The following is a 21,103-nucleotide window of genomic DNA, read 5'->3' as shown; positions in this document are numbered from 1 at the left end:
TCATTTTTGTTGTGTGTTAAAATATACATGCACGTATTTACAAATGTGAATACTTTGATAACTGATGAATACAGACTCTCACAAACTCAGATACTCTGAACATTTTAAAACCAATTAAAATTATATCTTCAGTCTATTGTTTCATAAAACCTTGAAGCACTAATCATTTGTATGAAAACATTCATGAAATCATAAGATAAATATTTCATTCAACTATAAAATGTAATGCTTTAAATGTAGATTTTGATAAGAATTTCCTTCCAAAACAGGTTCTAAATAACTATAGATTAATTATAAATTTTATTTTAAAATGTCAATATAAAAGCTATTAAGTGTTTTTATTTTAGTTGGAGCTCCTTTGAAATAATGGACACACGTTTACAAAGGTCTGTGTCAAGTTTTCTTTTCTGCAGTGAAGCTTACAGGAGATATAATCCAAGTGAACAATAATATTAAAAATCTGGGTTTTTTTTTTTTTTTTTAATCTCCTGTGTTGCTGCAGGCGTATGCACTGTCTACTTCTAGTTTTGTATCATTCACTCCTTTCCAAACTGGCTTGTAAGTACTCCCGCAAACTAAAATTGTTACGCTAGATCCACTCCCTTCAGGCTCACAGTAAAACTCAAAATTTTAAGGGAAAAAGTCCCAACAGGCTACCATTGGCCACATCTCCAACCCACAAATTAGAGGGACAAAAGACTAGCAAAAGATAAAGGGTGTATTTGATCAGTGCCACCATTTAAATGAAACAAGGAGAGATGGTTAATGGTCTTATGGCTTTCTTTAGGACAATTTACAAGAGTTTTTAAATAAAAAAAAAAACAACCTTCTTTTAAACGAAAGGATAGGCATAATTATACGGTTCTGGTCAAGATGGTAGCTCCCTGATCTTCAGGGTTCTTCAGCATGAACCCTGCTGTTTGAGGATAAAAAAAGTTATAAGAGATGGCTTCTCCTGTGCCAGCTGCAGTTCTTTCTATTGGATAACTGCTAAATGCCAAACGCTGCATTTTAAGGATTAACTGGATCACTTATTCTCTGCTTATAGGTATGTTTAGTATTTACGTGTGCATGTGTGTATATATATATATATAAAACATTTCATGTGTTAATACATAAAAAAGCTTTTAAAATATTTTAAGGATTTTTTAATCACTACTGTATTCTCCAAGGTCCATATCTTAGCAGGGCTTGTGCAATATACAACTCTAAACATTCTTTTTCATGTCATTTTAAAAATCTGTTTCAAGGCTTACAAAAAAGCATTTTGGAGTTTATCAATAATCTTCATAATAATGTATTTGGGACAATGATACATTTCTGCATTTTTTTTTGTTTTGAAGAAAGATAAAATAGTTTCGGCAAAATGTTTGCTAAATAATTAACATACTTATTACAAAAATAAATTGATGGCTCAGAAGAAATAAAGCTAAAAATGCCAAACTTTATCCTGCTTTGGTTTCTCATAAACCTAATGAGAAATGAATGATTTTTAAAAATACAAACAAGTTCAAAGTGCCTGGTTTAATGACTTAACTTTTTTACAAATACTAATTTAAATTGGATAAAATTACTATTAATGGTTTACTGTGTTTATAACTGTTACATATTTAAGATACCATATATATGCTTTATGTAGTTTAGGTACAGCTTCCTGGTATTTTCATTTAAAATTAATTTATTAAAAATGTTTTCCAGCAACAAATCAAGTAATCCAGTTAAAAAATGAGGTACAGAGCTAAATTACAGAGAATTCTCAATAGAGGAATATAGAACGGCAGAGAAACACTTAAAGAAATGCTTAGCATCCTCAGCCATCAGGGAAATGCAAATCAAAATGACCCTGAGATTTCACCTTACACCCATCAGAATGATTAAGATCAAAAATTCAAGTGACAACAAATGCAGGAGAGGATGTGGAGAAAGGGGAACCCTCCTCCATTGCTGGTGGGAATGTAGACTTGTACTACCAATTTGGAAATCAATCTGGCACTTTCTGAGACAATTAGGAATAATGCTACCTCAAGATCCAGCTATACCACTCTTAGGCATAGATCCAAAAGATGCTCAAGTATACAACAAGGACATTTGCTCAACCATGTTTGTAGCAGCTTTATTTGTAACAGTCAGAAGCTGAAAACAACCCAGATGTCCCTCAACTGAGGAATGGATACAGAAATTGTGGTACATTTACACAATGGAATACTACTCAGCAATTAAAAACAAGGAAATCATGAAATTTGTAGGCAAATGGTAGGAACTAGAAAAGATCATCCTGAGTGAGGTATCCCAGAAGCAGAAAGACACACATGGTATATACTCGCTTATAAGTGGATATTAGACATATAATATAGGATAAACATACTAAAATCTGTACACCTAAAGAAGCTAAGCAAGAAGGAGGACCCTGGGTAAGATGATCAATCCTCACTCAGAAAGACAAACGGGATGGACATTGGAAGGAGAAAACAGGGAACAGGATAGGAGCCTACCACAGAAGGACTCTGAAAGACTCTACCCTGCAGGATATCAAAGCAGATGCTGAGACTCATAACCAAACATTGGGCAGAGTGTAAGGAACTTAGGAAAGAAGGGGGAAATAGAAAGACCTGGAGAGGACAGGAGCTCCACAAGGAGAGCAACAGAACCAAAAAATCTGGGCACAGGGGTCCTTTCTGAGACTGATACTCCAACCAAGGACCATTCGTGGGGATAATCTAGAACCGTTACACAGATGTAGCCCATGGCAGCTCAGTGTCCAAGTGGGTTCCATAGTAATGGGAACAGGGACTGTTTTCTGACAAGAACTCATGGGTTGGCTCTCTAATCACCTTCCACTGAAGGGGATGCACCCTTACCAGCCACAGAGGAAGACAATGCAACCAGTCCTGATTAGACCTGATAAGCTAGGATCAGATGAAAGGGGAGGAAGACCTCACCTATCAGTGGACTGGGGGAGGGGCATGGGTGGAGAAGAGGAAGGGAGGGTGGGGCTGGGAGGGAATGAGGGAGGGGGCTACAGTTGGGCTACAAAGTGAATAAACTATAATTAATTAAAAATAAATAGATAAATAAATCTCAAAAAATGTTTTCTGAATTCTATGCTAATAATAGTAACAATGATTTAAAAAACTGTCAAGCTACAGGAATGGTTATGGATATATCTTTTTAGTAAAAAGAAGCTTCGGGAGGGCAAATGGCTTGGGGTGAGAAAAGATTTTATATGAGAGATCAAAGATTGTCCCAAAATGGAGAGGGATGAGAATAAAGTTAGAAGATGAAAGTAAGTTGTAGAAATATTGTGAAAATAAAACTTAAAGAAAGTAGTCACAGCTATAACTAAGTCAAGTATAAGGTTATTAAAATTTTAAGGTCAAAATTTAATATCCCAAGATAGTATTTATGTTTGATTCTGTGTTTACAACAGTATTTTCTTAAGTGTTAATCTATTCTTAGCAATGTTCATAAAAATGGCTTAAAAAAAAACAAGAACTTTGTCTTATTCTTTTACTAAATAGACATTTAAAAGATGTGGTTAGTTTTTCTTTTTTTTTAATGTTTTCCCATAGGGCAAAGCCTTTGCTTGTTACCCACAGGAAAAATTCTGTTTAGAAACTTATTTCTATTTGAGGCATTCCTACTAAATTACATTGTGATTGTGAAATTCTTTTTAATAAATTCTTTCAATAAAAAATTAATTTAAATCTGTTTATAAGCTCTAACCTATTAGATAAGCAAATAATACTAATAAATTGTCAAAACTGGTCAAAGTTTTGGCTTTCTTCTAAGATTTATTCTTTTTGAAAAATACACACTAGAAGTATTTGGTGTCCTCTACAAACGCTTAAGTAAGAACTATGTAAACTATCTCTATTAGCAAACTATTAGAAAGGATTTATAACTGTGATAACTGCAAATTCAAAGTTATAGTGTCATTGTCGCAGGATAAAGAAAACCAGAGGATTTCATCAAGTAAAAGAAAAACACCATAGGACATCAAAGATAATGCGCTGACTGGAGGAAGAAGACTGTGTCCAGGCCCTTCTAACCACTCCTGGGCTGCAGACATGAGCTTCCTGTCATCAAACACACTGGCTTATCTGGGAACACACTCACAGAGACTTCAGAATTGCTGGTTGATGATCATCTGCGACTCCACTAATAAGCAAGTGGCACAAATAACCAAACATTTTCCTCATTTTTCTGTGTCTCTTAAATCCTTTTATAATCGAGTTTTTAAATTTGCTCATGATATTTCATGTTGTACTTGATATATCCCTAAACAATGACATAGCAATAATCTTGGTTTTAATGAAGTTTTAAGTGAGGATATTATTTTCTTTCATAAACTGTTTTTGATATGATTGCTTGTTACCCAGAACCCTTACCTTACTCAAAACCAGTTGTCGTGTTTAAAAGATTTAAGTATATTTAGTCTTTATGGAAACAATTTTTCTCATTATTTAATTTGGATTAATAAATCTAGCTTTTAAATTGACAGAAACTTATTTTTAAATCTTCTAAAAAAAACTCCATATTGGGTTATCTATGTTTCAAATCAAATTCTTACAGTCAAAACAAACTTTTTCCATATATATATATAGATATATATATATGAAATATATGAAAACACATGCATTCATATGTTTTTATTAATGCTAAAAATGTTAATACAAAACAACTACAACAGTATCAAGTGCCCTATAACATGTCTATGCTTAACAAAGTATTTTTAACTTTATTTACTTTAGGTAGACATAACCAAATGTTTGGGTTAAATCTTCTTATCCAAATTATGCTAAGGCCATCAATCTGTAATAACAAGAACATTTCATGATATTTATGCCTTAGGTTCTACTGTTTCTTGATTAACATTTAACGTGTCATATGGTCCAGTTAGCCAGGACTTAAAAATTAAATAATAGTTGTATTTTGCTCATAAAAAGGAAATGGATAATACCATTAAGTAGGGTAATAACCTGTAGGCAAGAACTAATGCAGAGGCCATGGATGACTGCTGCTGAGTGGCTTGTTCTCCACAGCTTCCTGAGTCAGATTTCTCACACTATATAGGACCACTAGCCCAGGCCTGGCACTGCCCACAGTGGCCTGGGATCCACCCATATCAACCATCAATCAAGAAAATGTTCAACACTTAGAGCAACGTTCACTATTCTCAGCCATCAGGGGACTGAAAATCAAAATTGCTTTGAGATGCCATCTTATGCCTGTCAGAATGGCCGCGATCAATAACACGAGTGACAGCGCACACTGGCCAGGATGCAGAATCAGGGGAAACATTCATCCATTGCTGGTGGGAGGGCAAAGTGTACCGCCACTATGAAAGTCAGTGTGGTGGTCCCTCAGAAACATGGGAAATGGCCTGTCTCAAGAAACAGCCATCCCACTTTTGGGCATATACTCAAAGGACGCTTTATGCTTCCACAAGGATGCTTGCTCAACCGTATTCATTGCTGTTCTATTCAGAATAGCCAGCACCTGGAAGCAACCTAGATGTCAACTGAAGAATGGATAAATCAAATGTGGTACACCTACACAATGAAGGATTACTCAGCTGTTTAAATAAAATGACATCATGAAATTTGCAGGCAAATGCATGGAATCAGAAAAAAAACATTTACCCTGAGTGAGGTAACACAGATCCAGAAAAAAAAAAAAAAAGATGGTATATATTTGTTAATAAATGATAATCAAACTATAATCTAAAGACCCAGAGAAGTTAGGCAGAGAGGAAGGAACTTGGGAACAAGGGTGTCACATAGATCTCCTCAGGAGGGGGGTGTAGAATAGATTATATGGGTGGACGGGGGTCGGGGGATGGGAATGGGTAGATAGGGTGGGTAGGGGAAGGGGAGGGGCAACAGGGTTGAAGGAGGAAATTCGGGGAGAAACAGCTGGAATTGAGGGGCATTTGGGAATGGTATGGAAAGCTAGTACAGTGGAAACTTCCTAAAACAAAAAGGGCAATCCTAATGAAGCTTCCGAATAATGAAGGAGATGGAGTCCCACTTGGCCATCTCTTGTCACCAAACAAAGCTTCCAGTAACAGGACTGGGGTTACATCCAACTGTGTTGGCCGAAGGGGTCCTGTGGAAATCTCTAAACAGCCCAGTCCTAGAGTACAGGTTGTTCTCCACAAACTGGCAGCAAGGCCTCATGGCTGACGATGACACCCACACAACTTACTGAACAGGGAGAGGTCGAGCTAGTGCCTACACAGAACCTTCATTTTAGTGCCTTTGGTACAGGAAGGTACTTTGCAGGCTACCAAAAGACAAACATAAACACCAACCCAGCCACAATCTATGCTGTCTGCAAAATATGCTAGGGGTAGGTGGCACAAAGCTTGTGGGAGTAGCCAACTGATGTCTAATTTGACTTAAGGCCCATTCCACGAGACAGAACCCATACCCAACATTGCTTGGGTGACCAAGAACCAGAGACTAGATAGCCTAGAGATGTATAGTAAAATCAAACACTACTGGTCTAAAAGGGGAAAAGAAAGTAACAATAAAAATTCTTCTAATGACATTCTGCTATACTCATAGATCAATCAATGCCTTGTTCAACCTTCCTCAGAGACCCTTCCTCCTGCAGCAGTTGAGAGCAAAAACAGAAACCCACAGCCAGACATTGGAACAGAGAGACCTCAGAACACACGATTCCAAACAGGATGTCTCCATCAAATCCCATCCTTCAGAGCTCAGGGAAGCCCACAGAAGAGGAGACCGAAAGAGTGTAAGAACCAGAAGGGATTGAGGACACCAGAAACTGGGGAAATGTCATTTGAACTTACAGAGAGGTCCCCTCCCACGCTGTGTGTGTGTGTGTGTGTGTGTGTGTGTGTGTGTGCGCGCGTGCGCGCATGCACGTGCGTGCGTGTAATAGCTTTCAGTTTAGTATTGTTGTGGGATTCCTAAGTGTGTGAAAGAGTGGATCTTTTCTTGTGGCTGCTCTTGGGGCTCTTTTCTTTTTGTTGATTTGCCCTGTCCAACTTTGATGTGAGTTTTATTTTAGCCTATTATATTTTATTTTGTTATGTTTTGTTGTGACCTCTTAGAAGTCTGATATTTTCCAATGAGAGACAGAAACCAAGTGGATCCAGATGGAAGGGGAGGTAGGGAGCAACTGGGAGGATTAGAGGGAGGGAAAACTGTAATCATGATATATTTATTGAGAAAAGAATCTATTTTTAATAAAAGGGGGAAGGAGAAAATGTCCGATAGACTTGTGCACAGGCCAGTCTGGTGGGAGCATTTTTCTCAACTGAGACTCCTTCTTCCAACTGACTCTAGTTTGTGTTAGCTTGACATAAAACTAGCCAACACACTGTATGCCACATATAAATGTTATTCCAGACACAGAGGACAAAGGGAAGAAAAAAAATAGGTCTGGATAACGATGGCTAAGAGTTCTGATGGAATCTAGAAGTTTCTTTCTCAATGGTTTTACTGGCTATTCCACTCTCCTGAAGACTTCTGTCCTGTCTACAACTCAGCCTCATCTACATCAGATCCTAGAAATGAGCCTCCCTAGCTATGGCACATAACCCATGTGCCTGTCCCCGCATGTACAAAATGTGATACCTGTCTAATAGGTAGAACTAGGAACAAGAATTCTGGAAGAAAGGTGAACCATGTCTGCAAGGGCTGATGGACTGATTAAAACTTCAGGGACATCGAGAGGTTGGTATGCTGCAAGTCCAGAGGGTAACTGCAGTTTATCTCCAACTGTCTTTAGATCTACACATAGCCATTCTTTGCCCGCTTCTGTGGTGGACCTAACAACATCCTGTGACTCACAGATAAAACCGGACATAACATCCCGTGGGCAGCAGATTTAAAACACCCCTTTGGAAGGTATTAATTTATCAAATTCTAGTTTCCAAGCATCCAAGGCCTAAGAATACTAACAGATAACACACGAAGCCAACAGCTGAGATTCCTCTGCTTGGCTGTAACCCACCCCTGAGGTTTCTACCCATGTCTTTGAAAAATGGCTTGCTTTAAGGCTTTCTTTGTTCCGTTACTATAAAACTTCATGACACTGTTTTCATATTAGAATGCGGAATTTGGGGAAACTTAAATCCGTGTTCCCGGTGGGCTGTGGTCACTTAATTTTGACTACAAAGTAAACTGTCTCTTATCCTTTTTGAGTGAGGGCTGGGCTTTTATATCAACACAGATGATAGACACCCCACACACACTTGCCAGTACACTAACGTTCAAGTTCCTCCCATATTTTCACTTCCAGCTCCCTCTACCCAGATTCTTTCCCAGGAATTTTGGGTACTTGGTGAATATCCCCTGGGATTCATAGAGAATAACCGTGTGTCCAAGTCCTTATCCATCTTGGTAAACATTTCATGCTTATTGAAGAGGATGTGTGGTCACTATATAGTATAAACATGCCTCTAAAATCAAGCCCATTAGCTGAGTTATTAAAAATTCTATCACCCCAGCAGTTTCTGGTTCTCTTGACCTTTTGTTTTCTGAGACATGTTTCACAGCAGCAGCAGCAGCCTCAAAATCCTCTTGCAGAGATGGACTTAGCCATGTTTCCTTGTAATTTTGCCAGGTTTTGCTCTGTGTATCTGAAAGCCGCGCTGTTACAAACAAGCTGCGGATAGTCTCACACGGGCATCTCACCCCCTGCCATCCACTTCGTCCAGGGTTATTACACTGTTTGGCCGGCTTTGCTGGCAGCTTCCTCTGGAGTTATCTGAGCACCCTCTTATCCCTGTTTTGGAATGAAGGCTTCAATTTTAAGACCCCCTAGCCTAGTGCAGGCGTTTCCCTTTCAGTTTTCTGCCTGTGGCAGACCAGAGAACTCATCTCCACTCTTTATGGACACAGGACAACCCTAGTGCCACTTCCTGAAGGTCCACAACCGAGTCAGACATTCCCTCCCACCCCCCCGTGGACTGCCGCCATTTTACCTCCCATTTTCTTGTGATTTAGCAACAAGGTCAGCTGTATGTAATGATAATCAGGATGAATGTGCCCCTTCCTCTTGAATTGTTGAGGAGAAAGAATTGACAGTTACCGAGTATTTTCATTCTTTTTTTTTTTTTTTTTTTTAGTGTTCATGCATACATGCGTTCATGGTGTGTGTATGTGTGTGTGTGTGTGTGTGTGACATATGAGTAGTGGCACATGCTGCCACCCATGCATGAGTATACCAAGGCAAGAGGTTGGCTTCAGCTATATTCCGCTATCAATCTTGACCTTAGGCCAGCAAGCCCCTGACCTGCTTGTCTCTGCTCTCCCCGCACTGGAGTGGTAGATGCACACCCCAACACCCCCACAAGCTAAGTGCTCCTCGCTTCTGGCACAGCTCGCACTTTATCCCCTGAGCCATATCTTCAGGCCCTAACGAACATTTTCAGTGCTCCAGACACAGCAGCCGTTCGTACTGGGTAGAATCCCGTTAACTTTCCACAGCTTCTCGTAGAGTGTGCTCCATCGTGTCGCCGTTTCGTAAATGTAAAAGATAAGGCTTACAGGGCCTTATAACTTTAAGTCGTATTATTGGTGTGTCTCATCTTGAATCACACAGGAATCTCATATAATATCTCTGACAGTCACTGGGGGGGGGAGGGGGCATAACACACACTGCAAAGTAAAAACAGGCAAGGCACCTGGATAGGCCATTTACAACAGAACACATTCAGCAGCGAGCACAGCCGTGAACACTGTTACCAATGAAAGGCCACGGTTAACAAGACAAGGTGCTGCTGACAGTCTCTCCTAAGCCAAGGCTCATTCAAACTTCTGGTCACACGGTAAACACAGGGTTAACAAGCGCTCATGGAAGCCTGCTTATGAAACATGATGTGCTGATTCTGGGTGTAAGATGGTCAGACACTAAGGTCTCTCGGAAGGAGGGAGCGCGTTCTCAGGCTTCTCACATTCTCCCTACTCAAGGGTTCAGTAAGCACTATGCACTCAGGGAGGTCCGCCCGCAGGGCAGTGCCGGTGCTGGGAGGAAGTCTATTCCACACGAGTTTCCTCATGGCGTGGGGGAAGAAAAATGCATCGTCTGGTTGCCTTACACCTTGGCCTTTCCAAAGGCTCTCATCAGTGAACTCAGCATTGAGAAGCACTAGCCCACGTGTGTGTATAAAACAGAATGCCCTGCTGCTGGGTGAAGATGCGTCACTCCCTAAGTCCTCTCCTGGAGTGGAAGACGGAGGCACATTTTCAGATCTCTGACATTCTCTCTTACTCGTATCACGGTAATGAATTACAGTTTTGCCTAATTCCCAGCATCAGTTAGAGCAGCGGCTCTCAGCCTGTCGGTCGCGACCCTTTTGGGGATCAAGTGACTCTTTCAAGGGGTTGCCTAAGACCATTGGAAAATATAGATATTGAATATGACTCGTAACAGTAGTGAAATTACAGTCATAAAGTAGCAATGAAAATAAATTTTACGGTTGGGGTCACCACAACCTGAGGAACTGTATTAAAGGGTCACAGCAGTAGGAAGGCTGAGAACCACGGAGTTAGAAGGAAAATGAATACTCACTCCTACTCACTGCTAACAGGAGCTTAGAGTGAGATTTTGGGGGACACAAATATGGAATATTTCATGAAAAAAAAGCTTTAAAATATTTATGCTACTTGGAAAATCCTCTATTTTTAGAGGAATTGCAGGTTATGGATTTTAATAGTATATTAAAAATATATTAATAGTATATTAAAAATGAAAACATGTACACATACTTGAATATGAAATGTTTTTATATTTCCTTTTTTAAGTGCCATTTAGTATAAATATATGTAGTGTTTATGTGTATGTGAGTATATGTTACCTGAAAATATCAACAGCTATTTCTACATGAAAGGATTATATGAAAATTTTGCTTCTTTTGAATCTGCATAACATAATTTTTCTACAATAAATATGCGTAAATATCATAATCCCCAGTTCAGTGTTTAATTAATAATACCTGGCCAGACTGAGAATCAAGGCATTAAGCCTATAAAAATCAAAGCTTGTACTGAAAGCATAAGATGATTTCCTTACTGCTCCACATGATGTCTGAGAAAATTTCAAGAAAAAAATTGAATTGATTAAAATGGTAATCTTGTTACATCATACATATATGTGTATGTATTCATACATATATCTATATCGCTCTTGAAATATTGTATTCCGAACAGTAGGGGTTAGAAAGAAGAAGAAGAGGAGGAGGAAAAGGAGGAAGAGGAGAAACTTTTTATACTTTCAAGTTTTTTTCCTAATGAGCAAAATTAATTGGTAATTAAAATAAAGCAAGTTGGAGAAAGGGGCTGATCAAAATCTACAAAGTAAAAAGCTGACTTTGCCACTAAATCAAGTAAATACCCCATGTGAATCCTTCCCCCCCACCAACGCTTGATAAATACCATTTAATACATAAAATCAGTCAGAATAGCCCTTGAAAGTTGAATAGAGATAAAGGCATTTGTTCTCCAGCGCTAGAATACGTGAAAAATCCAACAAATTCAACCATTATTTGTCAACAGTGTGAGCAATTGATTAAGAGTTATTTGGATTATTTGGGTATGAATTATGGATAGAATCACAGAATATGAACAGGGAAAAGCTCTTAGAGGCAAGGAAACAGTCACTGAGGTCAAGCAACTGCAGCTGCTAGACAGCGCAGACCACAGTTCCCACCTACTCTCCCACACCTTTCTGTGGAGACAGGAGGAAGCCACGCTGTCACTGACATGGTAATATTTCTCACGGGGATTTCAGAGTGTGCTTTCGACAAGTCCACCCTCCCTTCAAAGTGGAGCACAGATCCCCTTCCCTGCCCCCATTTCAGGAGGCAAGACCTGGAGCCTGTGTCTGGCTAGCTCAGGGCAACCTCCTCAGAGAGAACCAACTTCTACAATAAATAGGTGCAAATATCATAATCCCCAGTTCAGCATTTAATTGCTTGCTTCATCCCCGTCCTCAACAAAGCCCCTTCCCTCCTACTTCAGAGACATAACCTAGATACCTGGGATCAAAGCGTGGGTTGATCTTTTGTGCATTTGTTTCTTCAGGCTGGAGGTCACTTGAGAGAACTAGCATTCACACAGGAGACGGAGCCTCCTGTCTTATCTCCTCTGGAGCCCTTTCCCCTCAAGTTTCCTTATTCCTTTAGCTACAGCCTATCAACAGCCCATTTACAAATCCCAGCCTCTGCTGTAGGAAGTGCTTGAAGCTTTCAGAGCCCCATCAGGCTAATATCTGTACGCATTACCTAGAACGCCTCTCCTGGAGAACTCTTTTCCCTATGGAAATGGACACAAATAAGGGAAACAAATACTTTGGGAAGCACTCTGAACCAAATCTCGACCTGAGGAATGGTTTTAAGATCACAACAGCTCACAGTACAAGATTAGAAAAACCGGTCCTTCTTGTCCCTAACTAAACGATTTCTGCTAATGGAGCCAAGTTGGATGTTAACCCCCCTGGTTCTACTTTCCATTGCTTCAGTAGACAGCTCTCAGTCCTGTCACCCAAATGCCAGGATCGTCAATGCCCCTGTTACTGCTATTTTATTCTTCTTTATATACTTTTATTCTTCACTGAAGACATCAAGTGCCTCACAGGCATGCGCTGCAAACACCCTGGCTGAGCAAGTGTAGAGAGGCGTTTCTTCTTCCCAGCAACACCCGAGTAAAGGGATACACACATTACAAATCCCCTGGACGTGATCTCTTTAATGCTTTCAGTGTGGGTATGGACTTGGAGCTGAGTAAGAAGAAACCGTTCTGTCTTTCTGCACCTCTTGAGAGCAGTGCTACCTTAGAGCTATTCCATTATGATCTGATTCTGAGTGGTGCAGAGGAATTTTAATTCAGAACATGGCTGCTCTGGCAAGGGACCACATGCAGAGACCTTCTAGGTCTATGTAATCCAGCTGGAATACAACATGCCTTTACTCCGGGACAGAGGCAAGCAGATCTCTGAGTTCAAGGCCAGATCTCTGAACAAGTTCCAAGTAGAGAAAAGCTTAGGTCCAAGTGTGGTAGTACACACCTTTAATCCCAGTGCTCAGGAGACAGGGGCATGCAGATCTGAGTTCTAGTCAGTTCTGTTCAATCAGTTCATTCAAGAGAAAGTTGAGAGGCAGTGCAGTGGAGCTGAGTTCATGACAGTTCTGTTCATGGAATTCAGAGGCAGTTTTACCAGGAGAGTTTTACGAGGGGAGGATGGAAGAGGGTGAGGGAGAGAGAGAGAGAGAGAGAGAGAGAGAGAGAGAGAGAGAGAGAGAGAATGATAGAGGGGAGAGGCAGTTTTATTGGGACAGTTTTAGAGACAGGTTGAAGAGAGAACAAAGTAGACACAGGTGAAGGCAGAATGAGCCAGAGAATGAGAAGAAGCCAGAAGACTAGAACAGAAGATAGCTAGAGTTAGTTTGAGGCCAAGCAGAGCAATTCAGTTAGAGGTCAAGAGAGAAGCCAGATTGAATCAGTCAGCTGGGAAAGAAATTTGAGCCAGAGCATCTGAGTTGAACCAGTCAGCAAGAGTTCAGAAAGCTAGAAAGGGTGAACTTATTCAGCAGTAAGTCTTGGAGGCTGAAAACATTGTAGGCCCAAAATAGATTGTACAGAGGCTAGAAGCTTCCAGGATTAGGCCTAGGTTAGAAAATAAAGGCAGTAAGCCTCCAAGACAACAATTATACCAAGTGAATAAAAGATAATTTTGCCTTGCTTAGAAGTGCGGGGAAGGGAAGAACAAAATCCCCGGCCCTTTTCCCCAGGCTCTGGGACACCCTGCTTCTTTCTTTGCTGGGAGTTACCTCAGCTGGAATGACTGGCAGGGGAAAGGAAGGAGACTTTGTGTATCAGCAAGGAAGATTTTCACATGAGGTAAGCGGAGAAGCAGCGTCCTAGAACATCCACTAATGTCAGTCCTGATGAAAGTTTCTGACACGAGTGCATTAGAGAAGTGGAAGTCCAGCAGAACTGTGACATCACTGTCAACTGTGTGGCCATGAGAGAGAGAGAGAGAGAGAGAGAGAGAGAGAGAGAGAGAGAGAGAGAGAAAGAGAGAGAGAGAGAGAGGCTACTGCTGCAATTGTCCAGCTGAGGCAAAAGACCCAAAGGTCCTCAATACAGAATACCACATGTTCACGCTCAACTGACCCTAACCCACCATTATCACCTCCTTAAGTAATCTGCCATCTTTATACAGTTACAAACAGAACGTATGCCCAATCCAGACAGCGAGAATAAGGCAGAATGCTAGATTTGAAAGGCAAATGGTCTTTTCTGCTGTTTAAGAGGACAAGCTGCTATTGACACTTAGGATGAAGTCACCACAAAGCATTTCTAAATGCGAGAGGAACTTGCTCAGCAGAAGTGCCGAAGTTCACGCACCTTACAGGCATATGGATGTTTCGATTCTCAAAAGTTTTGCAGGTAAGGAAACTTCAGGGGCTTAAAGATGCTAGGCAATGAGCCTGAAAACCAAGCTAACAAGTGGCAGTAGGGAGATTTGAACCCAAAAGAGCAGACTTACGCTACACAGCCCTTGATTAAACACAGCAGGGCTTTCCATGTCGCAAGTGATGAGTCTGGTTAACACTTAAGGACAAGACATGTTAAAACTCAGAGCAGTACAATACAGCCAACATTAGAGCAAGGAAAGAAGTATTCAACTTTTTGGTCCCAAAATTTCTGATATCATCTATTTGCAGACTATGCAACTTACAATGAAAAATGATCACTGCAGCTAAGAAACACAAAGTCTTCCTGAGTTTTTGGGAAAGTATGAGTAAGCAACGCTACTGTATGCAAACAACAGAATACCAAACTGGAGGAAAAGAGAAAGAAAGGAAGATCGGTTCAAGCATTTACAGGTACGTAAGGCTTTGGGATTAACCTAAAATTTCATTTATGAAGCTGAAATAATAAAGCCTCAAAGTAATATTTAATGACTAAAGTTAAGGCTTTGTGCCTACCAAAGTGATGTGTACAAAGGAGGCACTCTGATGGATCCTTCCAGAACTAATGGCTGAATTCATAAGCACAATGTTCAGGACAGACAGGCATTGTTCCTTCATACACTTGAGCTGTTTCTTAACTCCACGCTGTAGATTCCATGACATTTCCTTGTTGGCAATGTTTTTCTTCTGGTTTGAATCCCAGGATCTCTAACTCAAACAAAGGAAAGGAAGTACCATCCATCTTGAGAAAGAAAAGGAAACATCTGGCCCCGAACAGTGAAGCACAGAGGCGAAGCTCTGGCCTTTGCACGGAGACAGAAAGGATGAGAAAAGCAACCACTAGCAACCGCTTCCATCAAAAGGCTACATTTGCGTCTGAGAAAACACAAATCCGTTCTCCGCTAACACAGAAGGGCGCCTGACATAAACGTACGTCTTTAAAGCCACACAGTAGTGACTGGTAGAGACTAAGAACATTCTCAACATGCACAGCTAATATCAATAGTTGTAAACACAGGCCAAGAGAAAAGGATCTGTCTCAAAAGCATTTTGGTGGCCTAAGAACTCAATATAGGAACAATATTCATTCTTTAAGGAAACCTCTAAAAGTTACCCAACCAAAGGAACACTAATATCTTCAGTTATTTTCACACAGTAAGATGTTAGATCTATACTGGCCAAAGTGTTTAGCAAACTTCTGCCCTGTTTGAAAGGAAAATCAATCAATCAATCAATCAATCAATCAACGGCCTGTGCAAAATGATGAAGATCTCTAACACACATTTGATATCATCCAACAGTGGCATCCTTTCACCAATGGCAAATCGGAGGTTCTCTGCACGTGCTCGATTCTTAGGACAATCAATGGCATTATCTGCAGGGCGCTCAAGTCTCTGTTGTTACGTAAGGCTTGATCTCAATGTTAGCAATAACAATAACAACATGACGAAGGATGCCTATAACTTGGGTGTTCAGCATAAGCTTCGTCACCTTCACACAATCTACTAACAGCAAAAAAAAAAAAAAAAAAAAAACAAAAAAAAAACCTGCTGTTTGTTCCGCAATGGTTCTGGAACTTTAAAGCCCAGGAATGGAGCGCCCTCATTTCCAAGAGAAAAACAGTATTTTAAAAGAAGAAGAAGAAGAAGAAGAAGAAGAAGAAGAAGAAGAAGAAGAAGAAGAAAGAAAAAGAAAGGTGAGGTGACTGTATGTACAAAAGTAACAAATTAAATGCAGGAAGTGCTAAAGTAATCAGAACTGAATGAAATGTGGGCTTTCAAAAAATCTATCCTGTATTTATATTATTCCCATGGAAAAACATGTAAGCTGACACGGGCATGGAAGGCATATAAAACCAGGGATTTCATTTTCATCACTATCTTATTTTCCTAAATGCTTGCAGCTAAGTGGCAGTAATAGTTACAGGAAACAAAATATTTACGACTGCGGAGATTACATATTAAACTGCCTTAGGTTCTGGCCTGGGAGTTGCCAGAAGAAATCTTCAAGGAATGACAAAGCATTTTTTTTTTTTAATTAACAAATGCACTTGCCTTGATTTTGACTATGCAAAACTAAGTATACATTTTAAAAGCCGAGTACCAGTCGGTGAAACTGAACTCCAGTAGGTATCAGCTTTTAAGAATACAGATCTGGCTTCAGAAACTGGTCTACCCATCTTTATCTTTAAGAACAGAAACATTTCTGATGTTTAGAAAATATGAACAATAGACATTACGAACTTGGCCACGAGATTTTGCCTTTCTGTCTGCTTCTTGTCCTTCTGAGGAACTAATCCATCTAATGCAGACACAGGCAGAGGTGGAATAAAAGCCATGGTTTGGAAAGGGCGCCTAATTTAGAACAAAGTAATGGACACGACAGAAGCACATACTAACACTCCACAGGACTACAATTGAACAGTATTACCCAGACTCCTCTTTAACTATTATTTTCCCATTGTTTTAATATATGGGCTTGCTCCTAAGGGTTTCTCCTTAGAGAAGACTTGGTTAAGTAAATGAATCTGGAAGTCTCTGATTTCAAACTCCCACACACCCTTAATTAAGAGGAGAAACATAGAAGGGAGAGGCCTGGTAGGAAGTGTCCCTTCCTTTAAATCTCAGTTGGATTTCCCCACCCCTGTAACAGGTTCTTTCCAATTTTCATTCTCAAATCCCCAGAGAAGCAAGCACATATAATGCTAGCACATACGATATATCTACCACTGAGAGCACTCAGATTCATTGCTACCGCGACAGAGACAGCAACAACAGGATAAACACAAAACCAACCACTGTGAAAAGCACTCTGGAACCGCTCGCTCCCATTCCCACAAAGTTCTACTCCCACCAGGAACTTGGAAAAGCTCAGAAACACAGAACAGGTTGCACCCAAGAGACAAGGAGGAAAACAGAATGCGCGCTTTGGAGACCAGGGTTTTACTGCAATATGAAGTACCGGTTGGCCAGCTGCCCAAAAGTGGAGCGTTAATAGAAAATGCCAGCCCAGACTCCAGACACTCCTGTCATGCCATGTCACGGAGAAAAGTAAGCAAACGAAGAGTGGCCAGTGTTTCTAAGAGTAAGAATAGTAATAACGATTGTCACCACAGCCTTCCGTACAGCTGCACGTGGAGCCGCTCCTCCTGGCTCCACCGCTCCAGCCTCCTGGCATCCTGCAAGCTGCCCGCGGTAGAAATAGGGGCCACGGGCCTGGGGCGGTGGACGGAGTGGGCGGGTCCAGTGGGCGGGAGCTGCGGGCCCCGCCCCTCTCTCCGGGCGCGCCCGGCCCTCGTGCGCCTGCGCCTCCCACCTGCTTCGGGGTGGCCCTGGTTGGCGGTCCCCGTAAACGCATCAGACCCGGCCGCGGTTAGGGCTGGGGATGGTGCAAACGGACCCGCGTCCGGCAGAAACACCGAGCCCTGACTGGAGACCTCGCTAGACCGGTCACCGGCAGCCAGGACCCAGGGACGAAGGAGATGGACGTGGGAAAACTGGTCTGTCTGATTGAAGGCCGGGTCCGCAGGAGCCCGCCTCTTCGAGGGGGTCTTCCTTACGAAGTGTCCTCCCCACGAAGTGTCCTCCCGACGGAGGAGACTCGCTGCGGCGGCCACGCGCTGGCAGCCCGCAGATCCGGAGCGAGCGCTGGCCTGCAGTTACCTTTCGCGGGTAAACCGTTCCTCTGCACCGCTCCAGGGTTCCCTGCCAGGCGCTCGGCGGGGCAGCGCCGTGCCAGGCGCTTCAGGGGTTGTCCTGAAAACAAAGGCGCATTTTTTGGGGGTGGGGAGGGAGTGCATCTTGAATCGTAGTTTCCGTGTGAGCTGGGATTCCCCGCCATCCTGGAACACCTCATTGTATTAAAGCCTGCCTTGATTTTAGGTTGCGTAATTATGGACAAATTATGTCGGCTGAAAGTTAAAAATAAGTCACTGTCATACGAGAAAACAGTTTGTGAGTGGTTAGGTATTGTGGGATTTCAGAGGCTTTTACAATAGAAGGATCTTTCACATCTTTCTTTTTTTTCGACCAAAACTTCTAAATCTATACTGATAATATTTGGGAGGAAGTGAATGAAATGTCATATCTACATTGGTGGGGTCACCATTTACTGACTTGAAAATGGCCTTGGCTGGTTGAATTTCTCACTCAAGAGTGTTAGCATTGTCCCAGTTAATAATAAAATGTTTTGTCTATATTAATTATTAATCTAAACTTTTAAAGAAATCCATTCTGTCACGCCCTACTCCCCACCACCACCACCCGCGTGTAGCCCAGGCTGATCCTCCTGTCTAGGCTTTCAAGTGTTGGGCTTACAAGTGTGTTCCCCAACTTCTGATTTTAAATAAGTTTGAGAGCAGGGGGTTTGGCTCAGCGGTGGGGACATTGCATAGCCTGAGTGAGGCCATAGTTTCCGTTTTCAGTACAAAAGGAGAGTCTTGAACTTTCTGAGTGCCCCTCTGCCTCTCTCAAACCTCGTGCTTAAGCCTGTATTAAAAAATACATGTAAGTTTTAAAAATGCTTCACAAAGGTTTTAAATGATGGTTTTTACTCTTTTTTTTTTCTTCTCACAAATAGATTCTGTTTGAACTCAGTGTAGTATTAGCACAGAATGATATTTTGATAGATATCCTGACAGAAAAATACCTGTCAGGGTATTTTCTAATCGACAACCACTTCTCTTCAGTAACAGTCCATTCTTAAGAAACTTCAGTTTTCACTTAACCAACCGCTATGCAGGAGAGCGAGAATCAGTCATTAAAAACACAGCAACACCCGCTACTTCTTCGGAGACCCTTACCTCCAAAGCTCCCTAAGTTGCCTTTGTCTAGGAAGAAAGTTCGTACAGGTATGTACAGATATATGTATTAATCTTGGTGTGTGTGTGTTTGTGTGTGTGTGTGTGTTCATAGAAATTCCTTGCCTTATATAATTCACAATCACAGTTGAAGACAGTTATTAATAACCATAACGCAAATTTTTTGTTTTAAGGTGACAGCGGCCAATGATCAGTTCTATAGGTATGTTCACTGATTGATCTACATTTGTGGATTTGTTAAATGTGAGTTTACTTATTGTTAAAATTTATTTGAAATCTCCAGGTCAATAGTTCTTTCATTCATGGGAATAAAAGATAAATGAAAATATTGGTTCCCCAACACACCTATACACCCAGCTGGATGGTACTGGACGACTTCTGCCCTCCTGGTTCAGCTCCCATAATATAAACAGGTGTTCTTTTCCTGGTCTACTTAGTTCTATGTTTCTTGAATTCGTGTGTCTTTTTTTTTTTTTTCTTTTTGGTGCGTGATTTCAGTCTAAGCAAAAGAAGATTGTGATGCGCTTAGCAGAGAACACGTGACAGAGGAACTTCCTTGATGTGTGTTGTTCTTGACTGTGAGGCCCATGTAAACAAGTCAATAATATATTCTACATATTAATACATACTTACTGTATGTTTAAACAATATGTCCTTAAATTCAGAACATATAACCGCAAGATTATGTGTATGTGTTGATTGGTTGATGAAAGTATTGAGAGCGGAGTCTTAAAAAGAACCTAATCTTATATTTTTCTCAGGAGTTCCGTGTAGGGAAGTTGAGTGTTTGCTAAGTTTTCACAGATCATGAAGATTGACTGTACTTATTAAGCACAGAGCTAGGAACTGGGGATAAAAATAGCTAATAAAACCAGATCTTTCTCATTTCCTTCCGTTAGTCTCTGTCAAGTGGGATAGATAAAAATCTCAAGTAAATGTAAAAATCATCCTGTGTAAATCACTATAAACATGAGCCACTTTGGGGGCTGGAGAGATGGTTCAGTGGTTAAGCACTGGCTGCTCTTCCTAGAGAACCAGGGTTTGATTCCCAGCAGCTACTTGGTGGCTCACAGTTCCAAAGGACCCAGTGCTCTCTTCTGGCCTCTGAAGGCACTAGGCATATGTGTCATGTAGGCAAAACATTCATGAACCACTTTTATAATGTAACTCTGTGTAGTCTTTTCAGTCCTGTATATCTGTATATTTCTCTATTAACTATTACATTTATAAAAGCAATGGTATTTCTTTGTCATTCCCTTCCGAATCTCCTCTACTTGCCTTTATTGATTATATTATTTTGATGCCAACTTATATATTGGGAGTTTTATTTATAATATTAAATTTATTATGTTTTGAACTATGCCTATTAAAAATGTGAAGAGCGACATAACCATCACCTCCAAATCCCACACAGCCATTGTTGTGGTGTTTGTACATTATCCTTTCTGTGTGTTTCTGTATCTACAAGCTGTTCTCTAAGTAGCACCCGCGGTCGTGCAGGCCGAGAGCTCATTGCCACTTTCCGTGCGGGAGCTTTTCTATTTGTCTTTTCCTTTAACTCCATATTCTGGTGCAGAATTCCTCAGTGTTGGCACTACAGAGGCTGTTTGCTTTCGGTAGGTATCTTGCAGAGTCTATGACTAATAGGCTAATTCATCTTTTGACTAATTGGTCTTTTGACCAATCCAGAACACTTGCTCATCGTGGCTATTTGAGATAGTTGTTCAATGAATGAACAAATGCAGTGGCTCAATGTATAGTATATATAATGTAAATATAATTTATAAAATAAATATTAAAACACTGAACAAGAACCTTTAAGTGGCTAAAAC

The 21,103-nt window shown here is 40.8% G+C and overlaps 2 protein-coding genes across 4 annotated transcripts in view; one reads left to right on the top strand and one right to left on the bottom strand.

The window, feature by feature from the left end:
* Positions 1 to 17,664, bottom strand: part of Lcp1 (lymphocyte cytosolic protein 1) — a 91,379-nt gene extending 73,715 nt beyond the window's left edge. The window contains exon 1 of one of the 3 annotated variants that reach the window (XM_060391454.1): positions 17,578 to 17,664. Coding sequence is in view for 1 of the 3 variants with exons in the window: in XM_060391453.1 (XP_060247436.1) it covers positions 17,578 to 17,629 (52 nt within the window). In the remaining 2 variants the exon portion in view is untranslated. The remainder of the gene's footprint in view (positions 1 to 17,577) is intronic. The other 2 variants (XM_060391453.1, XM_060391455.1) reach the window with 2 other exon arrangements.
* A 325-nt stretch (positions 17,665 to 17,989) lies between these two features.
* Positions 17,990 to 21,103, top strand: part of Lrrc63 (leucine rich repeat containing 63) — a 36,626-nt gene continuing 33,512 nt past the window's right edge. Inside the window, exon 1 of the mRNA XM_021661001.2 lies at positions 17,990 to 19,301. Coding sequence (XP_021516676.2) covers positions 19,187 to 19,301 — 115 coding nt within the window. The 5' untranslated portion in view covers positions 17,990 to 19,186. The remainder of the gene's footprint in view (positions 19,302 to 21,103) is intronic.

The sequence above is a fragment of the Meriones unguiculatus genome, chromosome 9 (assembly GCF_030254825.1).
Source record: "Meriones unguiculatus strain TT.TT164.6M chromosome 9, Bangor_MerUng_6.1, whole genome shotgun sequence".
Classification (NCBI taxonomy): Eukaryota; Metazoa; Chordata; class Mammalia; order Rodentia; family Muridae; genus Meriones; species Meriones unguiculatus.
The sequence above is the reverse complement of the archived record's forward strand: the minus strand, read 5'-3'. Positions and strand labels throughout refer to the sequence as shown.